Raw genomic sequence first — 14,905 nt, 5'->3', positions numbered from 1 at the left:
CATTTGATTTGGTCTGATTTGAGTAGGCCTATGGTGGTTTAAGGATACTCACTTTGTCTCATTCTGCATTTTGATACAGTATGTGCCACGACATTGAAGACACCAGTTGCACTGCAGCCAGAGATGCCTTCAAAATAGATTTTCCTATATGATAAATACATTATGATTCATATTTCTAAACATCTTAGCATCAATGGGCCTATATAGTTAAAATAACTTTTTTTCGATAAGTAACATATTTCCCTTTTATTCATTTGATGGCTTGGTGAACCCATTGACACACTTTTTTTTATTAAGCCATTGTATCTTACAGAAGTAAAATTATACATCAGCTCGAGTTTACATTGAAGGCCTCAAAAATTCAATTAAACATTTCTGATCATACACTTCAATTTCTTTTTATGAATGTCTAACAGATGTTCTGCTTTGCCATCACCTCAAATAACCTACTCCCACTTTTTATTCTCGTAGGATACCTACGTCACAGCGACGCATGGCTGGACGTCGCTAAACTTTACGCATGGGAGCGCCATTTTTCTCCCGGCGTTCTGTCCCCGTTGAGAACACGTTGTTTGAAACACCGTAGTACAACGACACTTTAAAACCAAAAGTATAATACCTGGAGGACAGAAACACCCGAAGAGTGTTTCTGGGTGAGTTGGATTGATATATAAATGATAATAATGACAAACTTGTCAAATAACATTTTAATGGGCTGCTTGTCAGCTGGCTAGCTAACAGAGCTAGCACCAACGTCAGCACTGTTCGTTAGCCAATTAGCTGGCTAACGTTAGCTTGCTAGCTAGTGTATCATAGCCGCCTCTGTTAATTTCACATGACAGCTGTTCGTTCATTTGATAGTTTATAACTGCCAATTAAATTACCACGTGTTTAATTATAGGTCACTGATACTAGTAAGCTGGCTAACTAGTTTGTATAGCCAACAGTGTCGCCTTCCAGCTGATTTGGATGAAGTGACCGTTAGGGTAACGTAGCTAGCTAGGGTAAACTACGTGTTAGTTGGCAAACTTGCTAATGTAGCTATCTAAACTGTCAATGGCATCAACACTGCTCAGCTAGTCTTCGTCTCTTTGCTGATAGCTATCATTGTTTCATATTTCAGTGTTACTCGTTATCTAGTTGTACCTACTACGTTATAACGTTATCCATCTTGCTTTCTTGTCTCGAAGTGGGAGATGGATACGAGCTAGAAATAGCTAGATACATTCTTCTCTCTTGCCTCCCCCAGATTTGGGGCACACACTTAATGTGTTGTGAAATCTGTTGTGAATGTATTGTAATGTTTTTAAAATTGTATAACTGCTTTAATTTTGCTGGACCCCAGGAAGAGTAGCTACTGCCTTGGCAGCAGCTAATGGAAATCCATAATAAATACAAATAGTAATTTACAGGCCATTTCTGTATTCATTCATCCAAACTGTTATCAATCTGACTCACTGTCTCTGCAGATGCTACAGGCCTAACCCTTGTCTAATCTAAACTCTCATATCTCTGTGTCACAGTACTCTGGGGAGGGATTCTGCTCCGCCAATAATTGACAAGAGGCAGGCAGAATGTCAGAGAAAAACACCAGAATCGCCATTGTGAACCATGACAAATGCAAGCCAAAGAAATGCCGGCAAGAGTGCAAGAAGAGTTGCCCTGTGGTTCGGATGGGTATGACGTGTTGCATCCTTTCCTACTGTGCTGAACCTCGTACTTGATAATCTAGGCCTATTATAAAATTCTCTGACACATACATGATAACTAATTCCTCCGGGTCTTGAGGCAGTAGCCTAAACGATAATGCCTCAAGTTATGTACAGTTAAAATGGTCCATGTTGACTTTTTTCAAGACTCAATTGTAATTCATCTTTGTAATCTTTTTGTCTTGCAGGTAAACTGTGCATAGAAGTCACAGCTCAGAGCAAAATTGTGTGGATTTCCGAATCGCTCTGTATCGGATGTGGCATCTGTATCAAGGTAAAATTGTAACAAAATGACTGACCCTCTGTTGATAGAAGATGTGGACGAGTAGTTTTTTCTTTATGCATTTTCCTTCAGTCCTGATTACATGGCACTTAGCACTGACTTCTTTTTTTTATTCCAGAAATGTCCATTTGGGGCCTTGTCTATTGTCAACTTGCCAAGCAATCTCGAGAAAGAGACAACTCACAGATACTGTGCCAACTCCTTCAAGTTGCATAGGTGGGTTACTTTTCAAGGTAAAGAGAGCTGTGTTTGTCTCATAGACCTGTAGGCCTAATCTCAATGAATGAATGTTTGTTTCTCTCTTGAATCCATGGACTGTACTTGTGCAATATTCCATTCCAGACTACCCATTCCCAGACCTGGAGAGGTTCTGGGACTTGTGGGCACCAACGGAATCGGGAAATCCACAGCGCTGAAAATTCTGGCTGGAAAACAGAAGCCTAACTTGGGGAAGTACGATGTAAGTGTGTAACTATTAGTTTTATGACACAGCCTTGTAGAGAATGTAGCCAGATGTCTAATACGTTATTATCTGGCTTTACAATGTTTAGAGGGTCACTTAAGTCCCTCTGCATAATTATAATGTCAGCAGAATGACTTTACAATGTCTGCTAAATAACTGAAATGCAACTAGTTACTAAAACACTGTGCTGTGTTACCATCACTCTTATCCCTAGTTTCAAAAGCTCAATTCTCTCCTGTTCCTCCACCAGGCTCCACCAGACTGGCAGGAGATCCTGACCTACTTCCGTGGCTCTGAGCTCCAGAACTACTTTACCAAGATCCTGGAGGATGACCTGAAAGCCATCGTCAAGCCCCAGTACGTCGACCAGATCCCCAAGACTGTCAAGGTCAGTCGAGCCTGTGGGTGTGGGTTCAGACCTGTAGAAATGAATGTGGGGATAGAATTGGTGCGTTCCAGATACACAGATCTGTACAGAATTGTTGTCTGACGGGCTAACAGTAGTGCTGTGTTCTGCCACTAGGGGACTGTGGGCTCCATTCTGAGCAGGAAAGATGACTCCAAGACTGAGACCATCGTCTGTGAGCAGCTTGGTAAGTTTAGATTGGTTTCTCACCTTGTCTTTTCTCTTGTCTATAATTTGTGTATATGTAATCCTAACTCTTTCCATTTATGTTTTAAAAAATGTTCCTTTTGACTAGAGGTCGACCGATTATGATTTCTTAATTTTTTCAGCGCCGATACCGATTATTGGAGGACCAAAAAAGGCCGATCCCGATTAATTGGCTGCTCATTTTTTATTTTTTTAATATATTTGTAATAATGAAATTACAACAATACTCAATGAACACTATTTTAACTTAATATAATACATTTAAAAAATCAATTTAGTCTCAAATAAATAATGAAACCTGTTCAATTTGGTTTAAATAATGCAAAAACAAAGTGTTGGAGAAGAAAGTGAAAGTGCAATATGTGCCATGTAAAAAAGATAACGTTTAAGTTCCTTTTAACATGAGTCTTCAATATTCCCAGGTAAGAAGTTTTAGGTTGTTGTTACTATAGGACTAAGGATATACCTTTGACTATTGGATGTTCTAATAGGTACTTTAGTATTGCCAGCCTAATCTTGGGAGTTGATAGGCTTGAAGTCATAAACAGCGCAATGCTTGAAGCACAGCGAAGAGCTGCTGGCAAATGCAGGAAAGTGCTGTTTGAATGAATGCTTACGAGCCTGCTGCTGCTTAACCCACTCATTCAGACTGCTCTATCAAATCATAGATTTAATTATAATATAATAACACACAGAAATACGAGCCTTAGGTCATTAATATGGTCAAATCAGGAAACTATCATTTCAAAAACAAAACGTTTATTCTTTCAGTGAAATACAGAACCGTTCCGTATTTTATCTAACGGGTGGCATCCCTAAGTCTAAATATTGCTGTTACATTACACAACCTTCAATGTTATGTCATAATTATGTACAATTCTGGCAAATTAATTACGGTCTTTGTTAGGAAGAAATGGTCTGAACACAGTTCGCAACGAGCCAGGTGGCCCAAACTGCTGCAGATACCCTGACTCTGCTTTCACAGAATGCAAGAGAAGTGACACAATTTCCCTAGTTAAAATAAATGTATGTTAGCAGGCAATGTTAACTACATATGCAGGTTTAAAAATATATACTTGTATATTGATTTTAAGAAAGGCATTGATGTTTATTGTTAGGTACACATTGGTGCAACGACAGTGCTTTTTTTCGCGAATGCGCTTGTTAAATCACCCGTTTGGCGAAGTAGGCTGTAATTTATAATTGAATCAACAGGCACCGCATTGATTATATGCAACACAGGACAAGCTAGATAAACTAGTAATATCATCAACCATGTGTAGTTAACTAGTGATTATGTTAAGATTGATTGTTTTTTTTAATAAGATAAGTTTAATGCTAGCTAGCACCTTACCGTGGCTCCTTGCTGCTCTCGCGTAACAGGTAGTCTGCCTGCCACACAGTCTCCTCATGGAGTGCAATGTAATCGGCCATAATCGGTGCCCAAAAATGCTGATTACCAATTGTTATGAAAACTTGTAATCGGCCCTAATTAATCGGCCATCCCGATTAATAGGTCGACCTCTACTTTTGACCCACTTCTACAGTCAAGTTGTCAGTAAAATATACAATTTGGCCAGCAGATTATTTGATCTCTCTCCTGTCTCAGATCTGACTCATCTCAGGGAGAGGAATGTGGAGGACCTATCAGGAGGAGAGCTGCAGCGCTTTGCCATCGCTGTGGTCTGCATCCAGAGAGCAGACATGTAAGTCAACAGCACCAGCTTCAGCGGAAGCTGTCCAAGACTGAATATGTTGTGGTTCTTAAAGCGGCTCTTTGTGGTTCCTTCCAGCTTCATGTTTGACGAGCCGTCCAGTTACCTGGATGTGAAGCAGCGCCTAAGAGCTGCTGTCACCATCCGCTCCCTCATCTCCCCAGACAGGTCTGTTACATTACATGATGCTCTCACTAGAGGGCTGGGTCCTGTTCAGAAGGGCATACTGTAGCAAAGCGTTTTGCAACGGAAAAAGAAAAAACATAGTTTCTCATTGGACAAATTCAGGTAGTACTGCCCTGGCAGTTTTCTGCTTTATTCCTAGTAAACACCAACCTGGTAGTTCCTCCCTATTTCACTTGGTTTACTTTTGGTTTTATGCCTACTTGAACATTATCCACTATTCTTCCATCAGCTTTTTCTTGTCTTGTAGACTCTTGACTCTTACTTCGTCCACTCTCCCAGATACATCATAGTGGTGGAACACGACCTGAGTGTGCTGGACTACCTGTCTGACTTCATCTGCTGTCTGTACGGAGTGCCCAGCGCCTATGGAGTGGTCACTATGCCCTTTGGAGTTAGAGAAGGTAGGACCCTAAACACTTCATACTATACCATAAACACTACGCTGTCTGTACGGAGTGTCCAGCTCTTACGGAGCGGTCACTATGTCCTTTGGAGTCAGGGAAGGCGAAACTACCTCTACCACCCTCTTACTTCATTCCATTCACAATGACACCTGGCTGTTGGTATGTGTACTTTATTATTATTATTTGCGTTGATATCAATGGATAAAGTATATCCTCAGTACATGGCAGGCTACACTCTAGTCTGTGAAGACAAATGAAGATCTGTCTCAGCTTGATCTCTGCTACAGTAAACCCCCAATCTGACCTCACTAGGGACTAACTCTAATGGGTCTGCTGCAGAGCCAACTGGTACAGACATTTTAAAGCCTTAAGGCCCTAGCCTAGCGCAGCACCCCATAGACCACCACTCTGTCACTTACCCTCGAAATGGTAACACAGCTTTTCACAATCTGTCCGTGGAGCACATCACCACAACCAATGGATATTTTCCCAATGCACAGCTGTCCTGTTCACTTGACTACTTCACCTCTAACCCCAGGCCTCCTCTGCTCCTTTCTCCAGGCATCAACATCTTCCTGGACGGCTATGTGCCCACGGAGAATCTGCGCTTCAGGGAGATATCGCTGGTGTTCAAGGTAATGTGATACAATTAAGCCTGAGGATATGTGGCATATGGCCAATATACCACAGCAAAGGACTGTTCTTATGCACAACGCAACGCAGTGCCACAAACCCCAGAGGTGCCGTATTGCTATTATAAACTGGTTACCAACGTAGTTAGAATAGTAAAAAGTACTTTTTTTTTGTCTTACCCGTGGCAGGTGGTCTTTCAGCCAATCAGCATTCAGGGCTCGAAACATCCAGTTCATAATAATGTCTAAAAACTAAAAGAATGTAATAATACAACACTAGGTGGCGGAGACGGCCAACGAGGAGGAGATCAAGAGGATGTGCCACTACCAGTACCCCCACATGAAGAAGAACATGGGAGACTTTGCCCTGGAGATCCTGGAGGGAGAGTTCACCGACTCTGAGATCATGGTCATGCTGGGAGAGAACGGTGAGGAGGCGGGGGAGGAATGTGTGCCTTTATCAACCAAGTTCCATAAAATGAGTCTTATTTCTAAATCCTCTCTCTTTCAGGGACGGGCAAAACCACGTTCATCAGAATGCTGGCTGGCCGTTTGAAACCAGATGAAGGGGGTAAATAACATTTTGACAACTTAGTTTCTCTTCACGTTGTCTAATTGCTGGAACCATGTACTCTAATATACACTGAGTGTACAAAACATTAGGAACACCTGCTCTTTCCATGAGCTAGAATCCAGGTGAAAGCTATGATCCCTTATTGATGTCACTTGTTAAATCCACTTCAATCAGTGTAGATGAAGGGGAGGAGACTGGTTAATTAAGGATTTTTAAGCCTTGAGACAATTGAGACATGGATTTTGTATATGTGCCTTTCAGAGGGTGAATGGGCAAGACAAAAGATTGAAGTGGGACTGTTTTGATGGCTAAAGGGGGTGGTGCAACACAATATTAGGTAGGTGTTCTTATTGTTTTGTACACTCAGTCCATTTTCCCTAAACATGTTCTATTACTTCCAAAGGGGAAGTGCCTATCCTGAACGTCAGCTACAAACCCCAAAAGATCAGCCCCAAATTCAAAGTAGGTAACAACCATTCACTGCCTTGACAACTACACACCTCTAACACAGACACCTGCGCCTCATCTCTTGACTAACTTCCTCTGTCTCTGTAGGGTAGCGTGCCCCTCAGCCCCTGACTAACTTCCTCATGTCCTCTGTCTCTGTAGGGTAGCATGCCCCTCAGCCCCTGACTAATTACCTCATGTCCTCTGTCTCTGTAGGGTAGCGTGCCCCTGACTAACTTCCTCGTGTCCTCTGTCTCTGTAGGGTAGCATGCCCCTCAGCCCCTGACTAACTTCCTCGTGTCCTCTGTCTCTGTAGGGTAGCATGCCCCTCAGCCCCTGACTAACTTCCTCATGTCCTCTGTCGGGTAGTGTGCCCCTCAGCCCCTGACTAACTTCCTCTGTCTGTAGGGTAGTGTGCCCCTCAGCCCCTGACTAACTTCCTCATGTCCTCTGTCTCTGTAGGGTAGCGTGCCCCTCAGCCCCTGACTAACTTCCTCATGTCCTCTGTCTCTGTAGGGTAGCGTGCCCCTCAGCCCCTGACTAACTTCCTCTGTCTGTAGGGTAGCATGCCCCTCAGCCCCTGAATAACTTCCTCATGTCCTCTGTCTCTGTAGGGTAGCCTGCCCCTCAGCCCCTGAATAACTTCCTCATGTCCTCTGTAGGGTAGTGTGCGGGCTCTGCTCCATGAGAAGATCCGAGACGCCTACACTCACCCCCAGTTTGTGACTGACGTCATGAAGCCTATGCAGATTGAGAGCATCATCGACCAGGACGTAAGTTGTGCTTTCTGGGTTGTGTTCAGTTCGCATTGAATGTTTTGAAACGGGGTGGTACTACTACCTGAACTTGTCCATTTAACCTTTCTGGGCCAGTGGGACGTTTGCGTCCCACCTAGTCAACAGCCAGTGGAATCGCGTGGCGCAAAATACAAATACCTCAAATGCTATAACTTCAATTTCTCAAAACATATGACTATTTTACACCATTTTAAAGACAAGACTCTCGTTAATCTAACCACATTGTCCGATTTCAAAAAGGCTTTACAGCGAAAGCAAAACATTAGATTATGTCAGGAGAGTACCCTGCCAAAAATAATAATCACAGCCATTTTCAAAGCAAGCATATATGTCACAAAAACCAAAACCACAGCTAAATGCAGCACTAACCTTTGATCTTCATCAGATGACACTCCTAGGACATTATGTTATACAATACATGCCTGTTTTGTTCAATTAAGTTCATATTTATATCAAAAACCAGCTTTTTATATTAGCATGTGATGTTCAGAACTAGCATACCCACCGCAAACTTCCGGTGAATTTACTAAATTACTCATGAATAACGTTCACAAAATACATAATTATTCTAAGAATTATAGATACAGAACTCCTTTATGCAATCGCGGTGTCAGATTTTAAAATAGCTTTTTGGCGAAAGCACATTTTGCAATATTCTGAGTAGATAGCCCGGCCATCACGGCTAGCTAATTTGACACCCACCAAGTTTGGCCCTCACCAAACTCAGATTTACTATAAGAAAAATTGGATTACCTTTGCTGTTCTTCGTCAGAATGCACACCCAGGACTTCTACTTCAACAACAAATGTTGTTTTTGTTCCAAATAATCCATAGTTAGTCCTACGTTTTGTTCGTGCGTTCAGGTCAGTATCCGAAGGGTGACGCGCATTTCGTGACAAAAAATGTCAAAATATTCCATTACCGTACTTCGAAGCATGTCAAACTGTTTAAAATCAATTTTTATGCTATTTTTCTCGTAAAATAGCGATAATATTCCAACCGGGCGACGTTGTATTCATTCAAAGGCTGAAAGAAAAAAATGGAGAATTCTCATGAACGCGCATCTCCTATGTCACTGTTCCCAGCCTGACCACTCACAAACAGAGCTCCTGTACTTTGCCCAGAGACTGCAGACACCCCATTATACTTTCTGGCGCCTTCTGAGAGCCAATGGAAGCCTTAGAAAATGTCACGTTACAGCAGAGATGCTGTATTTTCGATAGAGATGCCACAGAAGGAGAATAAATTGTCAGACAGGGCACTTCCTGTATGGAATCTTCTCAGGTTTTGGCCTGCCATATGAGTTCTGTTATACTCACAGACACCATTCAAACAGTTTTAGAAACTTTAGTGTTTTCTATCCAAATCTACTAATTATATGCATATTCTCGTTTCTGGGCAAGAGTAGTAACCAGTTTAAATCGGGTACGTTTTTTATCCGGCCGTGCAAATACTGCCCCCTAGCCCCAACAGGTAAGAACAGAATAAAAACATTTCTGATGCACAACACTTTGCTATACGGTGCCCCAATGGACCATACACACTGGACCAGAAAATGAAAACAATCATTTCTTATTGGACATGTCCAGGTACTCCCTCCCTGTTTTCGTCCGTTTTCCTCCGTTTGGTGTCTAATGAACACCCCCCCTGCTTGTCTCTGTAGGTCCAGAACCTGTCTGGAGGAGAGTTGCAGAGGGTGGCCATGGCCCTGTGTCTGGGGAAACCAGCTGATGTCTACCTGATAGACGAGCCCTCTGCCTACCTGGACTCTGAGCAGCGTCTCGTGTGCGCCAAGGTCATCAAAAGGTAACCACACACAACTGTATACACACACTCTGATCCTAGATCTGTGGTTAGGGTGGGGTGAACTTCTACCTCAGCAAAGAGATCCACCTTGTGCTTTACATTGCTCACAGTAGTACCATTCACAAACCCTGGTCTGTTAATCTGTTGTTTGACAGGAAATACAGAAACCCTACAACCTCACAAACCCTAATGGCCTTAAATAGATGCCATTGATTTTTGATACATTCATTATTTGTCTGTAGATTCATCCTCCACGCCAAGAAGACTGCGTTTGTGGTGGAGCACGACTTCATCATGGCCACCTACCTGGCTGACCGCGTCATCGTGTTCGACGGTATTCCCTCGCGAAGCACCGCTGCCAACACGTACGTTAACCCTCCCCATCCATTTGACATGGTCTCATCCACTGATTTACCCAGCAGCATGACGTCTGCTGTTCTTATCTGTGGTGGCTTTTAATATCTGCTGTTCTTATCTGTGGTGGCTTTTAATATCTGCTGTTCTTCAAGCTATTGTTTTCTTCCTCTCACTTTATCGAACTCTTAGCTCCTTCAAACTGCTTATTGGGTGATTTGTAAGCAAACTGTCAAATCCTGACTGAAATTCATGTTCGTCTGACAAAGTGGTATTTTCGTGACAAGACAGACTGAAATCATGCTAAGATATGGGTTGTTAGGAACCCATGTTTAGCTCTTAAGCAACTATGTAACACGGGCCCGGTCATCTTTTGACCTCTCAGGCCACAGACCTTACTCGCGGGGATGAACAAGTTCCTATCACAGCTGGAGATCACGTTCAGGAGAGACCCCAACAACTTCCGACCAAGGATCAACAAGATGAATTCCATAAAGGTACAGGAAAATACTGAGTGTTTAAAACCTACATTTTTATTTACATCCCTTTTGTGCTTTTAGTAAACATATTGACTTTCAGTAATTTCATTCCGCATCACTCCATTTTATTTCATTTGCTCTCTAACCTGTTGTATATCTAGGATTGTGTCTCCTCTGTAACCCAATCTATGTTTGTATATCTAGGATTGTGAACAGAAGAAGAGTGGGAACTACTTCTTCCTGGACGACTAAAGGACCAAACCCTCCCTCCATCAGAGACCTCCATATCCATCCTCCTCAAGCCCTGACACCTGTATGGCTGTTCCAATACCCACACTAGCATTCCATGCTACATTGCTCCGTTCTAAGTGATGTTAGTGTGGGTATTTGGAACGTAGCCCTACCCTACTGGCCCCCCCTTGGGCCAAAGGCTTAGAGACCCAAGCTGGGTGGACCACCAGAGTCATACGTACGTGTACACACACAGGGCGAGTTTGTTTTGCATTGCCTGGTGCCCTGGGGTTTACATATTAGACCATTGGTCCTAAAGGGAAATCTTCAACCACCCATGTGCACAGGGCTATGCAAAACGAACTTGCCCACACACACCTACCTTTGGGAGCCAAAGGAGTGTTTTATCAAAGAGTCATCCAATTCATGTAATTTTAAAATAGTATCTTATGAATAAACACCATTTCCTGAGTATGGTGGTGTTTTTTGAAAGTGAAATTGTGGGTTTTGTCCACAAGAGGGCAGCAGACTACTACGGTTCGTTGGTTCTCCATCAGAAAATGGACATTGAAGTAATACATAATCTACTGGAATTAAAGGCAATGTACCTTCATGTTCTGCAGTTCAACAATTAAGTGTCTCTATACAGTTCTTGTCTGTGTTATATTTAATGACCTATTGTTATTCCACAATTAAATTTGCCCTCCAGACCAAGAATCAAGCTTATGGCATTTATCAAAGCAATTCTTACGTTGCCATACAGCTTTATAGGAAGAATCCACCCAAAACCACACTTCCTTTTGTTTACAGTGTTAAATAACACTTCAAATTTTTTTTTGTGAACAAGTATTTATTTTGTCGTTGCAAGGTTGGTAGCAGCATGTGGAAATCTGTTACAGCTCAAATCAACTACAAAACATGCAATGCTCTATGGGCTGTCTGGCGAGCTAGGTAGCAAGCTAGTAAACGTAGCTACATACAATAATACCAAAGTTAATATTAGCATGTGAAGTAGCTTGCTAGCTGTAAAATCGCCTAAACCAACTATCAATGTAGGAGTCTTAAAATCTCAACAGTGGCTCGCAGCGTGGCATTCGCAACGACACCCTGGACTAAAGAGGCAGACAAATAGGAGAGACCCTCTGTTAAATTACACATTTCTCGGTGTAGGAATATCACAACCTCCCACGTTATGACATTGGCAGTTTTGGAGAGTAATGGATTACATGTAATGTAATCGGTTACATGTAAGGGACTACAAAAAAACGACCTGTAATCCGTTACATTACCAGCAAAAATATTGTAATCGGATACTTTTGAAAAACTAGATGTTTACTTCGAGGATTACTTTTAAATTCCGAATTCCGATACTTCTGTTTTCTCAGTGACATTCAAATCAGCATCGAAAAAAAGGTTGACTAAATTTGTTTCATGACAAACCAAATGTGTTTGCTGGATTGTGGGAAAAGAGTAGGAATAGGCTTTTATAGGCTACAGTCCAAGCTGTCTTCCAATTGTGCGACTGCTGTCGGCAACCAACTTGAATAAACGTTTGGAGGTAAGGATGACAGCAGTGGTGTAGTCTACGGCGATACGGATATCACTTATTATTGATAGCTACTAGCACATTGATGCTGATCACACTGCTACTCTCATTTAGCGATTTGCGCCTTACGGGTTGTGGATGGCTGTTCAATAAACTAAATATTTTAACCCAATATTGGTTGAATTCAATAAATGTAAGCTGATTGACTGCATAGTGCGGATCCCAGCCTCTGGAATAAAAGTGGGGCTTTTATTACTCAATGTAATGCATGTTGATAATTCAAAAAATATCCATAGTCCAAATGGACACATGCTTGAACTTGTACACCTTTAATAGACTTAAAGGGGCAATCTGTAGTGGCTACATCCATTTTTGGATTTATAAATTAGAATTATATATCCATTGATTTTTGAAGAATATAATTTATAAATTCCTCATGAGCTTAGAACCCAAAATATTAGCTTGTTTTTTTCCAATGTTTATGAACATTGTAAATGTAAACAAACACTGTGTATAGCCTCATAACATGGTTAAAACCATTTTTATATCATGGATGGTCAGTCCTTACATCCATAGCTCTGTCTATTAATCTGAGAGTGGTTACATTTCTCCAGGCCCATCCCTCAGCCTTTTACCAAAAGAGAGGCTGAGTGTCCATTTTATTGTTTCATCTGTGGATTTGCCCTTTAAACAGCTGCATATTATCAAGATATCAAAGTGTCACCAACAAAAAGGTAAACAATAGCCCTATAGCAAATGCAGCATATGGCATTCATTTTTCACATGTAAATAGCACTTTTCAGTAGTTTGTCTATTTTGTCTCAGAGATGCACAAAAACAATATAACAATCAAAATGGGTGAATCTTTCATTTTAAAGGTGCAAATGACAGAATATCCAAACTAAAATTCTATATTGTACTGTTTAAAAGTCAACCATGCAATCAACCACTAGATGGGGCTAAAGAGCCACTAACTCTAAGAAATAGAGTTTTGCGTTGATGTTCATTATGTTCATTATGTTCAACGTTAATAATGATGGCTGTCACAGCAGAGTGAGGACTAGGGGATTCCTCCCTTTGAATAGGAGAAAAACATTTGGAAACTCTGAGCTTGGTACGTGACAAGGTGACACTGGCTACGTCTGAATTGTTAGGTTTTTTTTCTCAATTCTTTTCTATTTCTTTTGTTCTCTCAGCATGGTTGGGAAAGGCCCATCAGTCAACATTTCACTGTTAGCCTACACCTGTTGTTTACAAAGCATGTGACAAATAAAATGTGATTTGATTTGAAATGGAAATCTTGGTGAGATTGTGGAGGGATCGGTTGGTTGGCCCTCCGGCCCCTGGTATAAAGTAATACGCTATGCAGGGAATAGGGTGGGATTTCAGATGCAGCCACTGTCATTTTCCAGAAGGTGACCCCCTCCATGTCACTGTCCTATGGGGACTAACCAACCGATCTCTCAGCCATCCTCTCCAGCCTACTCAGAGGACTCATAAAGTATAGTATATAGTAGACGAGAGGTTATTGGAGATCTGTAGACGGCAGACCTGGGTTCAAATATTATTTGAAATCTTTCAAATACTTAACTGTTGATTTGGCCTGCCTGTGGCTCTAGATGGACTGGGTTTACAGCTGTGCGACTATTCTACTGGTTCCATTGCGCCAGGCAAGCTCAATAACGCTCAAATAAAGAATTTGAAGTTATTTTAAATAGTATTTGAACCCAGGTCTGACTGTCACTGTGCTGTCCTGAGAGGGTTGCTGTGGTAATTGGCCATGATCGATGGGACGGGTCTCCCCCTTAGGCCTAGGCTGCACACTGAAGGAGGTGGGAGAGAGAGAGGGGGGGGGAGATACTAGAGGATAGAGATGGGGAGAAGATATATGAGGGGGGAGATACTAGAGGAGAGAGAGGGTGGGAGAGAGGGGAATCATACTAGAGGAGAGAGGGGGAAGATAGAGGAGGGAAGATATTAGAGGGAGAGAGAGGGGGGAAGATAGAGGAGGGAAGATAGAGGGAAGATATTAGAGGGAGAGAGAGGGGGGGAAGATAGAGGGAAGATATTAGAGGGAGAGAGAGCGGGGAAGATAGAGGAGGGAAGATATTAGAGGGCGAGAGAGGGGGGAAGATAGAGGAGGAGTGAGAGAGGGGGAAGATATTAGAGAGAGAAATGGGTGAAAGATTCTAGAGGAGGGGGGGTGATATTAGAGAGAGAAAGGGGGGAAGATACTAGAGGAGGGGGAGGGGGAAGATGGAGGAAGAGTGAGAGAGAGGGGAAGATACTAGAGAGAGTGGGAGATAGGGGAAGATAGAGAGTGGGAGATACTACAGGAGGGAGAGGGGGTGAATAACTAGACTATTGGAGGGGGTAGCGAGGGAGGAAAGAGTGGTGGTCTGTCTGCCCTGGAGGGAGTAAAATGATGCAACAACCCGTAATCAAGAACGATTGGATTGGAGCGGTTAACTGAGCTTGTAACCACATTACCCCTGACCCTAACCCCACTACCGCCTCCCTCCTAAAGTCCCTCCACCCGCCTCCCTCGGGTGCAGGGCAGTGAGGACGCAGCTACATGCAGCCCAGGGGGGCTAAGGTGTGGCGCTACAGAGACCAATCCACCACTGGTCTGGAGGTGGGTGGCATGACATCATCATTCAGTCTGG

The 14,905-nt window shown here is 42.5% G+C and overlaps 1 protein-coding gene across 1 annotated transcript; it reads left to right on the top strand.

Annotated features, from left to right (window-relative positions):
- The first annotated feature begins 519 nt into the window (after positions 1-519).
- LOC115202240 (ATP-binding cassette sub-family E member 1) lies at positions 520-11,408 on the top strand. The gene is made up of 19 exons (XM_029766229.1): positions 520-653; positions 1,524-1,677; positions 1,898-1,983; positions 2,111-2,208; positions 2,335-2,452; positions 2,706-2,843; positions 2,979-3,048; positions 4,678-4,774; positions 4,862-4,951; positions 5,249-5,370; positions 5,935-6,008; positions 6,286-6,433; positions 6,517-6,576; positions 6,983-7,041; positions 7,689-7,799; positions 9,487-9,629; positions 9,872-9,994; positions 10,369-10,480; positions 10,667-11,408. The coding sequence occupies exons 2-19, from the start codon at positions 1,575-1,577 to the stop codon at positions 10,712-10,714; spliced, it is 1,800 nt and encodes a 599-aa protein (XP_029622089.1). The 5' UTR covers positions 520-653; positions 1,524-1,574; the 3' UTR covers positions 10,715-11,408.
- Positions 11,409-14,905: the final 3,497 nt, after the last annotated feature.

This window comes from Salmo trutta, chromosome 11, assembly GCF_901001165.1.
Source record: "Salmo trutta chromosome 11, fSalTru1.1, whole genome shotgun sequence".
In the NCBI taxonomy this organism is placed as follows: Eukaryota; Metazoa; Chordata; class Actinopteri; order Salmoniformes; family Salmonidae; genus Salmo; species Salmo trutta.
Note: the sequence above shows the minus strand (reverse complement) of the source record. Positions and strands in the feature narration are given on the sequence as shown.

Excerpts from the sequence above, each read along its gene's own strand:
- LOC115202240 (XM_029766229.1), top strand. The coding sequence starts at position 1,575 with ATGTCAGAGAAAAACACCAGAATCGCCATTGTGAACCATGACAAATGC. Across the intron at positions 2,844-2,978 it reads AGATCCCCAAGACTGTCAAG|GGGACTGTGGGCTCCATTCT; the intron begins GTCAGTCGAGCC and ends TTCTGCCACTAG. Across the intron at positions 9,995-10,368 it reads CGAAGCACCGCTGCCAACAC|GCCACAGACCTTACTCGCGG; the intron begins GTACGTTAACCC and ends TTGACCTCTCAG.